The 17,307-nt window shown below is 46.0% G+C and overlaps 3 protein-coding genes across 7 annotated transcripts in view; 2 read left to right on the top strand and 1 right to left on the bottom strand.

Annotated features, from left to right (window-relative positions):
* Positions 1-204: 204 nt before the first annotated feature.
* On the top strand, positions 205-6,243 carry LOC135109862 (thioredoxin domain-containing protein 9-like). 3 transcript variants are annotated; one of them, XM_064021643.1, is made up of 4 exons: positions 205-433; positions 2,699-2,896; positions 3,025-3,226; positions 3,642-6,243. In XM_064021643.1, the coding sequence occupies exons 1-4, from the start codon at positions 419-421 to the stop codon at positions 3,914-3,916; spliced, it is 690 nt and encodes a 229-aa protein (XP_063877713.1). In that variant the 5' UTR covers positions 205-418; the 3' UTR covers positions 3,917-6,243. The 3 variants fall into 3 exon arrangements, with proteins under 3 accessions (XP_063877713.1, XP_063877714.1, XP_063877715.1); XM_064021644.1 differs by lacking the exon at positions 205-433 and adding an exon at positions 1,786-1,899; XM_064021645.1 differs by lacking the exon at positions 205-433 and adding an exon at positions 2,243-2,382.
* On the bottom strand, positions 4,354-11,010 carry LOC135109861 (protein farnesyltransferase/geranylgeranyltransferase type-1 subunit alpha-like). Of its 3 annotated transcripts, none has more exons than XM_064021642.1 (8): positions 10,871-11,010; positions 9,412-9,640; positions 9,142-9,265; positions 8,397-8,492; positions 8,124-8,258; positions 7,603-7,803; positions 6,682-6,862; positions 4,354-6,174 (listed from the first exon to the last, which is right to left on the bottom strand). In XM_064021642.1, exons 2-8 carry the CDS (start codon positions 9,611-9,613, stop codon positions 6,082-6,084), a joined length of 1,032 nt encoding a protein of 343 aa, XP_063877712.1. In that variant the 5' UTR covers positions 9,614-9,640; positions 10,871-11,010; the 3' UTR covers positions 4,354-6,081. The 3 variants fall into 3 exon arrangements, with proteins under 3 accessions (XP_063877712.1, XP_063877710.1, XP_063877709.1); XM_064021640.1 differs by having other exon boundaries at positions 10,837-10,992; XM_064021639.1 differs by lacking the exon at positions 10,871-11,010 and adding an exon at positions 10,736-10,756.
* A 2,982-nt stretch (positions 11,011-13,992) lies between these two features.
* The window catches only part of LOC135109855 (sialidase-like), a 23,459-nt gene continuing 20,144 nt past the window's right edge, over positions 13,993-17,307 (top strand). Inside the window, exons 1-2 of the mRNA XM_064021620.1 lie at positions 13,993-15,598; positions 15,757-17,307. The exon at positions 15,757-17,307 is cut by the window's right edge and continues 338 nt beyond it. Of these exons, the coding sequence (XP_063877690.1) occupies positions 15,018-15,598; positions 15,757-17,307 (2,132 nt within the window). The 5' untranslated portion in view covers positions 13,993-15,017. The remainder of the gene's footprint in view (positions 15,599-15,756) is intronic.

Here is a 17,307-nt window from a genome sequence, read left to right as displayed (position 1 = left end):
CAATCACATCCCATAATATCGGTCATATGCATCAACTATATACTAACTTATTTATATCACAAGCATTATGTGTAAAGATCCTTCTACAGTATTCCGTATTTCCTGATATACATATGTCGCATAGCAAGCCACTGTACGATATGTTTGTGACCTGAAGCTACGAGCAGCGCCAGGCAAGAAGTCTTACATCACCTACGCTGATAGAGGAAGGCTGCAGCTGCACACATACGCTGATAGAGGAAGGCTGCAGCTGCACACATGCTTCCACAATGCAATGTTATTTCCGTGTAACTGTTCATTTTGTGATAACTAATTTCGTTTGTGACTTATTTGCTAAACTGCAGTCATCTTTCTCCATTCCTCTTCTAAATTTGTCAACGACCAGTTAACCACCACCACGCCAACCATCCTGTGGCCAATGGTGCTTAATACGGTAAGCTGTTTTTGTCTCCCTAATTTTATTTTGTCGTTATATTGTGACCGTCCCCAGTCTAATTAAACTATCTGTCGTAATTCACCATCATGTGATTCCGTAGTAGAACGAATTCTTTCATTAGTCACCACTCATCTGTCGAGGCCATACCCTGGCAGCAAATCACATACAGTGTTACCGCCAGCAGGCGGCGAAGGTTGATTCAGACCCACACGATGACACGAATCATTTATTGTATCCCATTGAATCCGGCTGGATCCGCTTGAATTCGGTCAAAACCTGAAGACATACATTAATGATCATAGACAACATTCTATATGAATAATTTGTGTAATACAGGTATGATTCTGCATGTTACTTATAGGATAATGTATTCTTACACAGAGAGTTATTACACTTACGTGTTTGGGTCTTGAGGTAATCGTTAAGTAACGCGCACGCCCTTTCTGACAGGTGCTCTACGTAGGTCTATCTACTTCTGTCTCTGCACCGACACACGTCCTCCCTACACGAGTGTCCTCAGCACAATGTCCCTATCGTCCTCAGTTACTGCCTGGGTTCATACCCTGTCCATCGTTATCATTAGCGGCGGCGATAAGGCCGGCCTCATCTTAGCTTCATGTCATAACAAGCATCCTTCATCTCCTTACATCAACACTACCTCAACACCGACCGTACAATAAATTCGCTGACTTAGGCCTCGTCTTGGTCCTCGCCCTGACCTCCAGATCCTTTCCTTCCTCATTGACAAACTCGCTTGCACAACAGCAACTTCTTTCACCCGCTTGGCGGTAACACAGTTTCGTGGAGTCAGTAATCACTAGCAGTTTCCAGTACAGACGGACTATGACTGACTAAAAGACTAGTAGATTTCTTGATTTCTTAAGTGAATGACTGACTAGTTTATTTGTCGTTAAGGGATGAAAAGCAAGCCCATAAACAGTCGCATCTTATTCACTCCTTAGTCTGACGAGCCCACAGTGCATGTGGCCGCTGGTCCCGCCTGATGCATGTTGTTCAGTGTAGGAAACCAACTTTTGGGTAATGGTAGTGATTAAAAGCAAAGAAGTAAGGGAGTTTTCTGTGTTCATCATGATAATAATTATCATCAGCAGCAGCGGTTGGAGCATTATCACTGAAAAAGGGAAGTGCATTAAAATTTTTGTATGTAGTATTTCTTCTATTTTATCTTTATTAATATGTATATAGCATAAGTCGTGAAAAGAGAAAGAAGGAAGAAGAAAAAAAAAAACATCATATATCTTCAGTGAAATATTTTTACTACACATACAAAATCATATCGGTTATATTTTTATTTCCAAAAAAAAAATACTATATAAAAAAAATATCATGAATAGTCAAAAGTGCAAATTCTCAATGTTTGTTTCATGACACTCGAACGCTTCTATTAATGGTGGAAGTCACGGTGGTGGTACACGCTTGTCATTCCTCCCGCGCCTGAATAGGTGAGGAAGTTAGCCTTCATATGCACCACAGGGATATAAACTAGAGATTTCAGATAGTTTTTAGTATTGTATGTTAATTGAGAGAGAAAATAGTGGCGTGGCGTGGCATGGTGGCTGTGTGTGAGAGGTGAGAGAAGCAGTTGTCATGAGTGAGTGGGTGAGTGAATGAGTCATGTTGGGAGGGATGGAAGTTAGTGACTGGGTAGTTTTCTGTAATTGGGGGTTGAAATATTAGTGTGGTGAGGCATGGTGGCGGCGTGTGAGGGAAGAGAGAAGGAGTTGGCGGGAGAGGGAGGGAGTGAGTGAATGAGGTATAGTGGCAGGGAAGGGTGAGATGTAAGACAGGCGCTGCCCAGCCTCACGTCACAGCTTGCAACACTGCAGGCCAACAGCAGGATGTGAGGCGTCAGGCGGTGTTACTGTTTTGTGCATTGTAGCCCATAATTTGGTGGGAGAAGTGCTGTGGAGAGGTGCTGTTCACTGGTCAGTATTCTAATCAGTGTTTCTTGATTCTTACCTCTCTGTTGTAGGTAAAGTCAGCTTGGAGTTTCTCCTGTTTTCATGTGAATGTTATAACACACACACACACACACATTTATTATTATTATTATTATTATTATTATTATTATTATTATTATTATTATTATTATTATTATTATTATTACACACACACACACAAAACCCTGTCTGCATGCAAATATTCCATAAATATGTCGCAAAAAAAAAAAAAAGCATCTGTATTTAACAATAGTTGTCATTCACAGTGCTTGAGTTGTTATTTGTGATGTATTTCTTGCAGTCCTTGACCATGGCTGCTAGTGGTAACAACATGGTTGAGAAGCAGCTGATTGCTGCCACTCAGATCATTGAGCAACAGCTCGATGCTGAGATAGAGCGGATGGACAACCTGGACTCAGATGACCTGGAAATGATCCGTCGGGAGCGGCTGGCGGCCATGAAAAAGAGGCAGGATAAGAAGCAGGAATGGATTACCAATGTAACTAAGCACCTGGTTTTTGTGATTACTCTTCACAACAATTAGGGCAGTGAACTTGCCTTGATATATTCTTTGACTAGTTGTAGAATAAGTAGATGCATGTTTGTCAGAGCAAGCCTCTCCTGCAGGGCCATGGTACATACTCAGAGCTGTATGATGAGAAGGAATTCTTTGAGGCCACCAAGAAGTCAGAGAATATGGTGTGCCACTTTTACCGGGACCAGTTTGTCCGCTGCAAGCTGGTAGACAAGCACCTCGATATCCTCGCCAGGAAACACATTGAAACCAAGTTCTGCAAGATTAATGCAGAGAAAGCTCCATTCTTGACTGGTAAGGTGCTGTATGACTTTGTTCACAGCTTAGCTAATCCTTTCACAGCTGTGTTTGTTCTGTGCTAACATTCAGAAACCTATAATAAATTTGTCCAAATGCAGAAAAAAGAACAAGGTTAAAATTTGTCTTTTTACGCTGTAGAATGGTTCAAATGACCATAGTGCAAACGTGTCAAAAAAAATGTGATTGTGGGAAAGTATGTTTAGCATTGAAAGGGTCAAGAGTAACTTATTCATTCTTCACACACAGATGACTTAATAATCCATTGTTACCTTAGCCTGTCCAGACATGACCTTTGCATGTCTTTTTTTTTTTATGGCTCTAAGTGGAATTTCATCATAGTATATCTTTAACTTGAGTGCTTTGATAAATGATAGAGGATACAGAGCATGAGATTGTTGTGGATTTCCAGAGCGGCTGAAGATCCGAGTGTTACCGACCCTGTGTCTGGTGAAGAACGGCAAGACCAAAGACTACGTGGTGGGCTTCACTGATCTAGGCAACACTGACGACTTCTCCACCGAGATGCTGGAGTGGAGGATTGCCCGGGCGGATGTGGTGGAGTACCAAGGTGACCTGCTGTGCCCGCCCTCATCCAAGTCATCTGGTCAGAGGATGGATGTTCGCAAGAAGAAGACCATCCGTGGGAGGAATGATGACAGCAGTGATGACAGTGACTCTGATTAGTGTTAGGAGTGAATCTGTTGAGTGGTTTGCCTTATGTGTGTCTTGATCTCTGTCCTTTGTGCGTGGAAGGAGTGAATTCAGGTCACAGGGCAGGGGAGGATGGATTATCTTCAGGTCTGCTTTATTTGCTGTCAGAAGAGTGTTAGGGAACACATTTCAGATATTACTATAAGTGAAAGTATATGAAGTAAAAAAAAAAAGTGTTATAAGGGTGAATGTAGCTCCCAGCACAGCTTCAGGCCATAATGAAATTTAGCTCATAGGCAAAGTGGTCAGTCAGTCCACTGGATTTATAGTCTTGCTGTGTTTGCTGGCTGCTTGCTGAAGATTACTGTGCACAAACTCCTTGGTGACTGTTGGCTGTTCCTCATAACAGCACAACAGTGACTAGTCACGTCATTCCATTCCAGTCCATTAATTTAAGGAAATTAATACCATTTTACTTTTATTACATTTTATTGTACATGATTTGTTCTGGATACTTACACTTTATGGTAGTTTAGTGTTGACTGGTGATAATTCAAATTTTTCCAGATTCCACAAAATCATAAAATAGCAGCACTATATAAAGTTGAAGCCTGGCTAGTGATACATGAACTTGAGCCATTTCTTGTTAGGTATAGCAATTAGTATTTTCACGTAACATGCTACTGCTGGAACTGATTATTATTTAAAATGCTTTATAAGAAAATACTTAAACTTTGGCTGCAGAGAAAGAATAATTTCCAGTCTCTTGTGTCACCTTAGGTTTGAGATCTTAAATCTGGAAATTAAAGACAAACCTTTGTCTTTGTTACCAGACCTTCCATTCCTTGCCTTGCCTTCCCCCTCCATACAACTTTATAGATAGTTTTTTTTTTTTATCATTTCCAGTGTTCTATTACACTCATGCATTCACAACAATTTTAATGGCATAATGACATAATGCATAAATTCAGACTTGCTGATTTCAGGTTGTAAACCATGAAGTTCATACAGTAAGAAAGATTTAGTTCATTAATGTAAATCCACCACCTCTGTTTGGCCCAACATTCACTGTTATCAATCCAGTTTTGTGCAGTGTGTGTATGTGTGTGTGTGTAAAGATGGTGGGATAGCACACTAATGCAAAACATGCACTACTGCAGAGAGAGGCAGTATTGTAGAAGCTATGATGACCAACTGAGAGAGAGAGAGAGAGTCATAACAATATCAGTGAAAGGATGAAAGAGAATGAAAGATAAAAGAAATTTAGGTAAAAGAAAGAAAACCTAGATACTTCCTTGAGACACACACACACACACACATACACACACACAACTATCAGTACTTCCATAGTCCATTCAAATTACAAAGGTAAATCTACACTTAAAAGGCACAACCTCTTTCCTGGTTGGGTTTACCCCCTTTCACCTGATTAGCTGTTGATGCAAGTACATCAGTGAAGCTATCTGAGGAGTTCTGTGATTAAAAAAAATAATAAAATAAAACTTACAGGATACAGGACTGTGACTAGAATGTAGTGAGGCTAAACATTGTGATAAAATTACTTAACACACAATTCACTCACTGTGAGAACTGCATTGAATTGCACTACAAAAGAGAACTTTTACAAGTAATTACACATTTCAATCTGAGAATAATCTGTTGCTATTTCCAGAGTATGAAACAATCCTACAAGTGTCCTTAACACTGGAGGTAAAGATCACATGACCAGGAGGCGCACACATCTGGTGTTGGTCACATACAGCATCTGCCTCCTGAACACTCAAGCTAATACTTTCCACTCCACCATGTCATACAACAGTGTAATGTGCATGCATTAGAAGATGTAGAAATACTAGACGCCTTGACTAACAACTAAGTATAGATATGTATCTCTGCAACACAGCTTCCCACATGAGGGCACAGCAAGCCTTCAGCATCAGTGCCTAGATAACTGGTCCATCTGTGTGTTACATTCCAGTCAGGGCTTGTGGAGAACCCAATCTGATCTGATTTGGTTTGTCTCCCTTTAAGTTATAATAGTAACTGTGAAATCCTAAATTATGTGGCATAGAAATAATGGAATTCCTGTATTTTAATGAAGATACAAAAAATACTGTAAACCTGTTGGTGGTATCTGTGTGTTCAAGTGTTTTTGTTATATCTTTGATACATAAATATTTGTTAATCTTTCACCTCACTCACGCACCAAACCTGTGACTTAAATTTCTCTCAATGTACCTCCAATACTCTCTCCGAATTCTGTCGTATTTCGTTGCCAGGGACTCGCAGATCTGTAAGCAAGGAAACACTTTGAGGAATAAATGAAAAGTTACAAAAAAATAGAATTCTAATCACACACAGAATGAGTTTTAATATGTACATCACCCTGCTTAGTCTCCCACAGTTTTCAAAATTCTAGTAATATCTTAACCAATTGTTTTTATTGATAGAAGTTCCTTCTACGGAATTTTTTTTATAGTATTAGTATAGTAAGTTCAAAATCTGATACCTTTTAATATAACATCATAATGAGAACCACTGCTTAAAATCTTACTTGTATAAATTTAATGCTGATTTGCCCTGAACTGTCTGAAGGATGAGAGAGAAAGAGTAATAGTTTTTTCAGTCTTACCTAAATGCTCCTAACTGTCTGGAGGAGGAGAGTCTTCTGCCAGCATTACCTAAAAGTCCCTAACTGTCTGAGGGAGGAGAGACAAAGACAGTTTTCCACCAGTGTTACCTCAATGCCTGGAACTGTCTGGAAGAGAGATAGAGAAAGAGTCTTCCACCAACGTTACCTCAAGGCAGCGTTTGAGTAGCGTGGGCCGCAGGTCTGGCTGTCGTTCCATTCGGTCTTCCATGAGGTCCAGCATGAAGGTGAGGAGGTGTGGCGAACACTGCCCCTCATCATGCATCTTCTGGCACCACTCCCATAGGTCCCCTACACTGGCCAGGCTGCCCTCACAGTGCTGCACCACCCTGTTAATGGCAATGCCTGGCTATCAACACTACAGGAACAACATAATGGGGTTTAGATGGGAATGAGCATAATGAAGCCCTTAAGGAGGCCAGAATTTTGGAGTTTGGTAAAAATTTTAGTTTTCTATGTTTTGGGCATCATAGAAAAAGCATAGTTATCTGAATCAAATGGTGTAACTTTTATTATTTTGCCCAAATTTAAGAGGAAAACAATGATTAATTTGGGGAAATTATTTATATTCTACATCTAATATTTGGAAGAAGAGAAAAGAGGAAGGAAATTAAAAGGCTAGAGGGCTTCATCTCCAAGGCCTCCTGATTACCATGTCATTTTAAATACATTTTGAGGGAGGAAAAGAAAGGCAGGAAAAACTGAAAAACAGTACAGGACTTCACTCACACAGCCAATGAAATGAACATAATTACAATCAATAAAGACAATCTTGAGGGGAAAAAATGGCTGAAAAAAGTGAAATGGCCACAGGACTTCACCTCCACAACCAAGGATATGCTCCTGCTTATGACCAACCATATTTTTAAACATACAATTCTGAGGAGGAAAAGAAAAGCCAAGGAAAAAGAAAATCTATATACCAGGCCAGTGATCCCTTATTGAGCAGCCTAGACAAGACACCAAACACACACAATCATTCATACTCTTAGCCCCATCAGCCCCTGGTGGAAAGGAAATGGTTGCATGACTGGGCTAGTCACCATCACCTGGAAGAAAAGGCACTCACCCTCTGAGGTAGCTCCAGGGACTCTCGTTGTCGACCACCTTGGCGATGGCAGCCTTTGTGTATTCCACTTCACGCTGGATCACTTCCTTAGTGAAGCCTGTCGTCTGGCTGATGGTGAAGTGTCTCTGGTTCCAGGCTGAGTTATTCCTTACATCCTCCTCCAGCAGAAGGTCAACGTAGTCCAGTTCTCTGTCATATAACCTGAAGGGAAGTACAGACTATTTTTCCTGCACCTGAAGGGACCCACAGTCTGCTACTTCTTTTGCACTGAGTATCAAGTGAATGTGTTGCAATGGAGTATTTAGGTATTCCTGCATGGATTTTGTGCCTCTTCATTCACAACAGTCATCAATCAGAGGTGCAAACATGAGTAGATAATCTTGGCTCAAATAAAGACCTACAAATCCTAGGAAGATAAAATGTGACAGGCCACTTTACACTTCTTTTGGCTGAACTTATGAGAAAGAGTTGCAATTCCTAAGAAGACAAAGTGCAAATACCCAGAGAAAATGTGTGCTTACTTGAAAGTCTTGAGTGCCCACTGGCGGTGCTCCCAAGCATGGTAATTCTTGGCATCCTGACTGAAGATGATCTCTGTCAGCTTGAGCTCCTTGCTGCCATCACCCAGCCACTCCACTATCACCCGCCGGTGGTGCCTGGGTAGGGGAGGAAGTGGTGAGAAGCTGTGTGATTGGGATGCGTTTGTAAAGGTGCATTGTTGCTTAGACACACACACACACACACACACACACACACACACACACACACACACACATTTACTTTTTTCTACTTACCAGACTTGATAATTCTTTGGGTTCATTTCTATCATTTCCCGACAAAAGTTTAGTTCCTGTTCTAAGTCACTGCCGAGATGCCTCAAAATTTTCCTTCTGCAGAGAGAAAAATTTATTACTAACAGGTCAAAAGTTGGGTGACTGAACATGGCAAGAGCATGATGTTTTACAAAGATGGAGGATGGAGGAAGAGCAACAGAAGATAACTGGACTGATATGGAAAGTTTAAGGCCAAGGGGATGAATAAGAAAGGGATGGATGGATGGAATGATGAGCACTGAACACAAAAACAATGTCTAAGAACAATGTTCTAAGTGAGGTCACCCAGCTGTCACCTCACTGAACGTTTCCCTTTGTGTCTTACAACACAAGGGGGCAGTCACAGCCTGCCCTCTAAAGACAACTCTCTTCCTCTACACAAAACTACAAGCATCTAATAACACACACACACCCTTCACTCAAAATTTCAAAATTCATGGCGACTCCTACACCAGCCTCGGAGTCCCCATCTGGGTTGGGAACCACAAATGTCCCCAGGTCGGACTGCCCTTCTGATGACGACCCTAAGTGTCTTGACACTCCCCTCAACTTTTTCTAAAATCTAATACAATAATAACAATAAAAATAACTTGCCCTTATATGGTGTGAAAAGACTCAATTACCAAAGAACAAAGAACACAAACAAAATGCATCAAGGAACACAGACATAAATCTCCATCAAGTACAGACTCTCTCAGTGCCTCACCTGTACTGCCACACCGTGTAGTTGGCAGCGTTCATGTTAATGGCATCTTCAGTGAGGTACAGTGCTCGCTCAGACAGCTCCCCCTTCACCACCACGGCCCGCAGGTAGTCGTACACATCTGTAACTGTTGCCAAGGGATTATGTTGTGTTGTGTCTTGATCCTTGGCTAGTGATCCTCTAAACCAGTGGTTCTTAACCCAGGGTGCTCGCACCCCTAGTGGGTGCGAGCACCCCCTAGGGATGTCCTCAACATCCCAGCCAGACACTCACAGGGATCAGTGTAGGCAATCTTGACAACAGCATGTGGCCCATCATCCTGTGGCACTGGGGTGATGTCGGCCCACTCTTTCCTCTCCCGATAGAACACCCAGGCTTCCCCATCACTGCCGTCGTCCAGGCTGTCGTCGTGCTCCTCGCCGGGCGCCCGCGTTGTGTTCTCCTCTGTGGTGATATTGTTGGCAGTGGACCCCATGCTGATGAGGCTCACTTCGAGGGATACCTAGGGAGAGTGGCTGGTTAAATTTGTGTCCTTAAGGGACATCCAGGATAGGTAAAATTAGGTTAGACTAAAAAGTTCCTAAGTTTTCAAAATAAGGCATCTCATCCTTAGATTTTTCCTGAATATCCAAATTTGGCACAATGTGGCTTCCCCCACCCTAACACTCTGCTTTCCTACCAGATCCCCAAAGTTCCTGGCTTTACATATACATAAAAAAAATAAAAACAAAACACCCAGTGACAACTGCTCCTTCCACCATCACACTGATGCGACACTGAAAAAAGCTAAAAGGACAGCTGGGTGGGTCCCCAATACGTTGGTCACAAGACACCAAGAAGTGATGCTAATATTCTGGAAGGCATTAATTCAGCCCCTGCTAAACTATTATAGTCTGCAGTCAGCTGAGGTCACCACACAGGAAGAGTGACACACAGACACTGGAGGCAGTACAGAGATTCTTCACCAGACACATAACAGGGATGAGAGACCTAGACTACTGGAGCCATCTGAGGGAACTGGGGATGTAACCTCAGTGGAGAAGAGACAGATACAGAGGCATCTATATCTGGAAGTTCCTGGAAAAGCTAGTCCTGAACCTACAGCCTCAGGACTCCTGCAGCCCATTACCAGCAAGAGGACTGGACACACACATGCTCCAAGAGCAGCTTGCCTGCCAGTGCTATGGAAAAATTCAAGTCCCAATTGGCGGCCAGCCAGACACACGATGGGCCAAGAATTTTAAATGCTTCCAAGGACAGTGAGAAATGCCTCTGGATGCCCAGTAGACGCCTTCATCACTGACTTGGACAAATTCCTGAGGTCAGTGCCAAATGAACCCCTTGTACCTGGCTACACCAATAGATGTAGCACCTCGAACTCCATACCAGACCAGGTGGACCTAATTCTTAGTGATACCAGGCAGGCAGCAGCGGTAGACCATCACGACTGCGAGGACAGACCTCAACACATCAAGTAATTGAATCCAAATAACCTTCTATACATATTCAACCTGCTACAAAAAATAATGGGCATACACGTAAATTTCACAATCACTGTCATGATCTTCAAATAATCAAACCAGTTATGTCAACACACCCTCATTTCACCCTTCCATCATTTCAGGGAACACCTCCATCACCTGGCCTGCCTCTACACCTGCCACACACGCACCACAGGGAGGGAAATGTTAATAATACCTGTAATTTGTCGCCGCCACCTGCAACACACCACCTTATAAGTTACGTTGAATCGAGAAGAGAGTTGGTTTCTTTTCAAAGTGTATGGACCACCTTACGTCCGCTCTGCTAGGCTCTCACTGGTGCCATATCGGGGCTTCGGCCTTGGCATGCTGCCGGTCAGTACTTCCGCCTCTGTAACAGTGCTTATGTATCTATATTCCTCGTATTTTTTTTATGAAAAGAACATATCTTAACTCTTGTATCAATAATATCCTTTCCATCAAATAAGTATCTACGTATAATGGGCTTTCCTGAAAGTTCAAATAACAACCATTATGCACGCTTGGGAATATCTGCTATCATTACTCACTTATTTCTTGTTTGTCATTACTTGTTTTTCATGTGACCTGTTTCGCTTTGTAACGCTCCTTGCTTTTATTATTCCTTGAACTTGCTCCGAATGTAAGAACGCACAGGCGGTCAAAGGGCCTTGGCACGTGACCACGCTTCATTCTGGCAACAATGCGCCAGGCGACGGAGGAGGGGCGGGTTATTCAACTAACGGCTAATTCCGGATATAGATACTGTAGACACTCATTCACTGTATGGTTACTAAGCATGATCAAACTAAAGCCAAGTTATAATGTGGAGTTACCTTACAAAGAAACGGACCTACAAATTAGCTAAGAACCTATCAGAATGCAGGCCTGAGACTTAAATAGGTACTTTGTTAGAATCATGGGTGGAATGGAAACTAGTAAGACTGAGTGGGAGGAGGAGTGATTGCTGTGTGTGGTAGTTGGAGTGTAACTGCGACTGACCTCTGAGTGCAAATGATCGCTCCTCGAGAGTAACTTACTTAGTGGGCAGCACTGAGAAGGATCATGAAAATTTGTGTCTGGAGGTATGACCTGGTCAGTCCCGGATCCTTGTTGGTTCACCCACTCATTAAGATGGATTGTTAAACTTAAATAGGTAAAAGCGCCTATTACCATTAAGTCATTACCCTATTGGAAATATATCTATGACATTATGACGTACACGACTGATAGCTTATAATGATGCTCAAGTTTATGATGGCAGCCAACAGTTGCACAGTTAACTAGACTCTTCTAATTATGAAGGAGCCAATCAAGGATGATTCTCGTTACATCTGACATTAGTGGAGAAGGAAATGTACGTAATGATTAAGAACTATAGAGGAGTCAAGGAATAGAAATAAATGATCATGATTAGAAGATAATTAGGTCGGACGGTATTAAAGACTGGACAATAATTTCTGACGTTACGGTTCTCCATCACTCATTTGAACAGCCAATTATGTGTCAACGCTTGATCCAGTAACAATTGACCTCCGTGATAGACAGAGACAGTTGCGTGTTAACTGTAGAATGTGTGTGTGTGTGTGTGTGTGTGTGTGTGTGATGTTTTAGTTGCGTCTAATGTGTTCGGTGTAAGAAGAATTTGTTAGACTATGCTAGTTATTATAAGTATTCTGTGTATTGTGTGTTGTGGTCAGTGAAATTATCTATCTATCTATCTATCTATCTATCTATCTATGGCCTGTATTCAGAAATGCTTTGCTCTCTCACCAGAACTATTTACAAAGGCCACAGAGACGAGTAGCCAGGTTACCAATATTGTTCCTTATGTTAATACTGTAGAAATCTTGTTAATCTGTCACTAGAACCATAAAAAAACACCCTTAAAAACGCTTGCAACCTCAACTAGAGCCTTTTGAAAACAGTGGAGGTGAGGCACAGAGGTTTTTCAGAATATGATCCTATCTGTCCATGTCTCTTTCAATATGTGTGTGTGTGTGTGTGTGTGTGTGTGTGTCATGCCCAGACTAATGAATACAGCTTAGTCCCGTTACGTAAGTAGGAAAGGGGCATTTATACAACCAGTGAGGAGTCGTTTCACTTGGTCATCAGCGCACAGTCGCCTCATTATCACGCCAAACTCCGCTTAGTTGACACCAATTGAGTTACGTAAAAAGCTTCAGTACACTTGAGATAATAAAGTTTAAAAGCCTTCCCTCCTTCATCCCGTTTTCTTTTCTTTTATTTGTAGTAGAAAACGTTATGTCTTATCGGAAAGGGGAGACAGGTTTTTTTTCTCTCCATTACGCTAAAAAACGAAAAAAAAAACATCTTGGGAAACCGCATCCTTTACTAGTTACTATTATGACTCAGGTAACAACATATAAGAAGCCTAAACACTTGAAAATACATAAGGTCATAATGACGCTGTTCAGAGTTACGAAAGAGCCCATTACGCCATAAAAAAAACCCTTTATAAACCATAATTACCTTTATTATACCTATTAGGATTGAGAAAAAAATAGATAAGACACCTAAACGTTTGAAAATACACAAGGTCATAATGGCAGCAGTTGTGGTTACGAAAGAGCGCTAATGACAGACAAGGTATTTAATTCTTGTGGCGCCATAATTGGAAAAGGAGAGAACAATGCCTCGCCTTCCCGCTGAGTCAAATATGCGCGACTGGCAATGCGCTGGTGAGTGGGAGGGAGGGTGGGGGAAGTAAGAGACCGGCTGCATGAGTAGTAGTAGTAGTAGTAGTAGTAGTAGTAGTGATGCGTAGTTTTCCATCAACACACACACACACACACACACACACATACGTTTATTCTCTCGGATTCATTTAATCTCTTATGGTCACGATAGAACGATTATTAACCTGTTACACCCACCCACACACACACACACACACACACACGCACAGACACACACACACACACACACACAAAAGACGTACACAAGGACCTTGGCATGAAGGACCAATAGGAGCAGGAGGAGGAGGAGGAGGAGGAAAGGGAGAAGGAGGAGGAGAGAGAATGGGAAGAAGAAAGAAGAAAAAAAAAGATAAGATATTGGTGATAGAGAACACGAGGGGAGGGGAAGAGGAAGAGGAGGTAGTAAAGAAGAGGACAAAAGAAGAAAGGGAGATAACAAAACATGACAAAACAAGAGAAAGGAAGAGAGGAGGAAACAGGCCGGTGGAGAGCAGTGGGGAGAGGGGAAACTGGGTGAGGGGAGACGAGGGAGGGAGTCGAGGGGAGCGGTGACTCATCCCGGACAAGGTCGGGGAAATCCTGATGACGTCACACCTGCGTACGGCCTTCCCCCTCACTCCCCTCAGTCCCCTCACTCACCTTCACCCCTTCTTTATGTCCACCAGCCTCCCCTCAGTCACCCCAGTAGGCCCTGATTTCCATTGTCCCTTAAAATGAATGGTGATGCTGAAAATATGCTTCTTTCCTCGCTCTGGTTCCTTATTCTTGTCATCTTCTATATCCACCTGTCTATTCTCGTACCTGTCCGATATTTAAGCAGGTAACTCCAGTGTTTATGCTCGTGTGTGTTAAGTTTTCCCTTGGTAATGGCTGGGAACACCTCTACCCAGTCCAGTTCAGGTGATAATGTTTACTGTGGCGGCATTCACACACCTGAGCGTGCCCACACCTGAGCCGCTCGTAGCTGTTCACTGCGGAGAGGACGTAAAAGTGTCAGGGTTGTCACGGCACCCTTCACACTCGTCTCTCTCCTTGTCCCTTCCCTCCCGTCCCGCCCCCCCCGCTGTAGATGCTCCAATCTATCAGGGCGAGGTCAGTCCGCGGAGATGGGATGCTGTAGGAATTCCAGGGACCAGCAAGGCATCTGGAAGGTCGGGGTTTCCCAGTGATGACATCATTCTGTTCCCAGCGCCGCTATCGACCCGCAGCGGCCGCCCCCCAACCCCGCGCCAGACGTCTTGGCCAGGAAGATACCCATCTCTCCGCAACTGCATCCCTTCACCGCCTTCCTTGACCCTTAGACTCGGTATTTGTGGGGCATGTTCATTGCAGGATTCAGGAAAGGGTTGAGTTAAGGAGGAGGGAGGGAGGGCGCCAGGACAGAGAGTCTTGCAGGGCGGTGGGAGGCGGCGGCCGGAGCCTGCGTGCTGGGCAGTTTAGTCCACGTGATTCCAGAGCTCCGCCTCATATATACTTCCTCCCTCCATCTGGTAGCTCAGTTTGTGTCCCGCCGCCCGCCAGCCGCCCCTAGCACAGCAGCGGGACGCGACATCTCGTGTGATTTGCGTCAATGAAACATTCATGGCTTAGAGGAGCAGCGGTGAGTGAGAACGCGTGAGCAGCAGCAGGGACTCGAACAGTGATTCTGGCAGTCTGCGCGATGGTGGTGTGTCCGTGCGGCGTGATGGTGCCCTCACCCGGGGGAGGACGAGCCCGCCGAGGCCCCAGGACGCCCAGCTGCTTCGACACCTCCGAGACAGTCACCTCCCAGCCCAAGGACATGGAGGAGCCCGCCTCCGTGGAGAAGCTGACGGCAGCCAACAACAACGAGCAGACGGCGGGCATCCCCCGGCCCGCCTCCAGGAACTCCAAGAACAAAGGAGTGGCGAGCAAGGGCGGCGAGGAGGCGAGGCTGGACCACTCCTCGCGGACTACCCTCGCCCTCGCCACCACGGAGTCAGGAAGGTACGTTGGCACCCGGCCCCTCAGGTCCAACCGCTCGCCTACTCCGACCCTGCACAGGATCCCGCTCAAGAGCGCCGCTGACCAGAAACAAGCGGGCAATGGGCGGCCCAGTAAGCACCTTCCAGCTGTGCGCACCTCCCCCGCATCGCCCCAGGACCCTCAGGCGGCCCCGGCACACCTACGGGACATGAACAGAGCCAAGGTGCCCCTGGCAGTGCCGAGAAAAAGCTCATTGACTCAGAGGCTTAATGAACTGAACGTCACTAACCAGAGAAGGTAAATATTTGGCCCACTCCTCTCCCAGCTCAGACTTGTCCTTGCTGACTTGCTGCCCGCTACTCCTTGTCCTCATTGGCTGCCTTGACACAAAGCTTGATGTATCATACTTTCCCGTGGCCGAGCACAATACAAAAGTTCCTCTTCCACCCACCTAGGCTACTGAAGCAGGATCTCTCGCCTCAAAAGAAACAACTGCGCAGCGCCAGCCCACCGTCACCGCCCCTGGCCCACCACAACTCCCCCTTGTATCAAAACATTGTCCCCTCCACACCCACTACTTCCACGAGCCAAGAGGTTGTCTATGAGAACCTCAAGCCCTACGCGAGGACCGGGGCCAAGGGGATACTCGAGGAGGTGTCCGCGCCCACGCTTCCGGCCACCCCAGAGCCCGAGGGCACCACTGTCTGGCTGTCAGAGTCCTGGAAATACAATACCATCAAGAAGGCGCCGGACTTCAACATTTTCGAGATATCTGACGCTGAGTCCAGCACGAGCCGCGCCAGCACGAGTCGCGGTAGCTCCCTGTCACCAGCCCGGGGCAGGGCGAGGAACACCGCCTCCCCCGGGGCCTCAGACGCCGCCTCCAGCACTAGCCGCGGCAGCTCTTCATCACCACGAAGGGACAAGAAGAAGCTGCATAGTCGTCTGCCTATGTTCATACGGCAGAGGAAAGGGAAGGACAAGGAGGAAGACGCGACCCCCGCGCAAGTAGGGCGGCACGCCCCCCGAGGGGATAGGAAGCGTGGCCACCACCCCCAGGGTGCCGGGAGTCCCGCCGGGGTGCATGAGGCCAAGGCCCCGCGTGCCGGGGAAAAAGACGCCACTAATCCTACGGAGCACAAAGGCTCAAGAGGCCCAGCAGGGATTCCCGGAGACGTGCCCGCACACAAAGCCGCCTGTCAATCAGATGCCGGGGACGGCGCGTCTAGGGCGTCAAGGAGACTCTCCAAGGCTTTGTCCCACAACACCGTCAGCGATTCCTCGGATAACGAAGAGCGATCAGTGAGGCGCGGCAGCCCACGAGGGCCCAGGCCGCCGCCAGGAGTCCCCACCGCCCACGGCAAGGAGGGCCTGGCCGGGGAGCTAGACGCTGCTGGCAAATTGATGAGAAAGGCGCCCAGCAGCACTCCCAGCGAGTCCTCAGACTACGACCCCGTCAGCCTCAGCACAGGCAGCTCCTGGCAGGACCTGACTCAAGACCTGATCAGCGACTCCTCGGACGGCGAGGGCGGCATCTGGCTGAGTCAGTGGGTGCAGGAGGCCCGCAGCAGAGCCAGGGCGTCCCTGGGCAGCGAGCAGGGGGTGTGGGCGGGTATCGGGGCGGGGGCGGGGTGGCCTGGGTGGGAGCGCCGTGCATCACCGGGCTGTTCCCGCGCGTCACCTTTAATCTCCCCCGCCGCGTCCTTACGCTCCCTCCAGCCGGGCCGCCTCGACCACGGGGACCCGCCCCCCTCGCCCCGCCTGCCCCTCACACCCCCGGCCACACTCAGCAGGCTCAGGAAGACCCACGGGTGTCCTGGGGGCGTGACGGCAGGGTTCAGGAAGCAGGACGTGGCGGGCACCCTCAGCAGGGCGTCCCAAGCCCTCAGGGGCGAGGAGGGAGGCGTGCCGCGGCAGCCTGGCCACGCCCAGCCTGCCAAACACAACAACCACGCCCACCCCGCAACCCATAACAACAGCAAGCCTGTTAGGCCCGTCCACCCTGC

The sequence above is a fragment of the Scylla paramamosain genome, chromosome 19 (assembly GCF_035594125.1).
Source record: "Scylla paramamosain isolate STU-SP2022 chromosome 19, ASM3559412v1, whole genome shotgun sequence".
Classification (NCBI taxonomy): domain Eukaryota; kingdom Metazoa; phylum Arthropoda; class Malacostraca; order Decapoda; family Portunidae; genus Scylla; species Scylla paramamosain.
The sequence above is the reverse complement of the archived record's forward strand: the minus strand, read 5'-3'. Positions and strand labels throughout refer to the sequence as shown.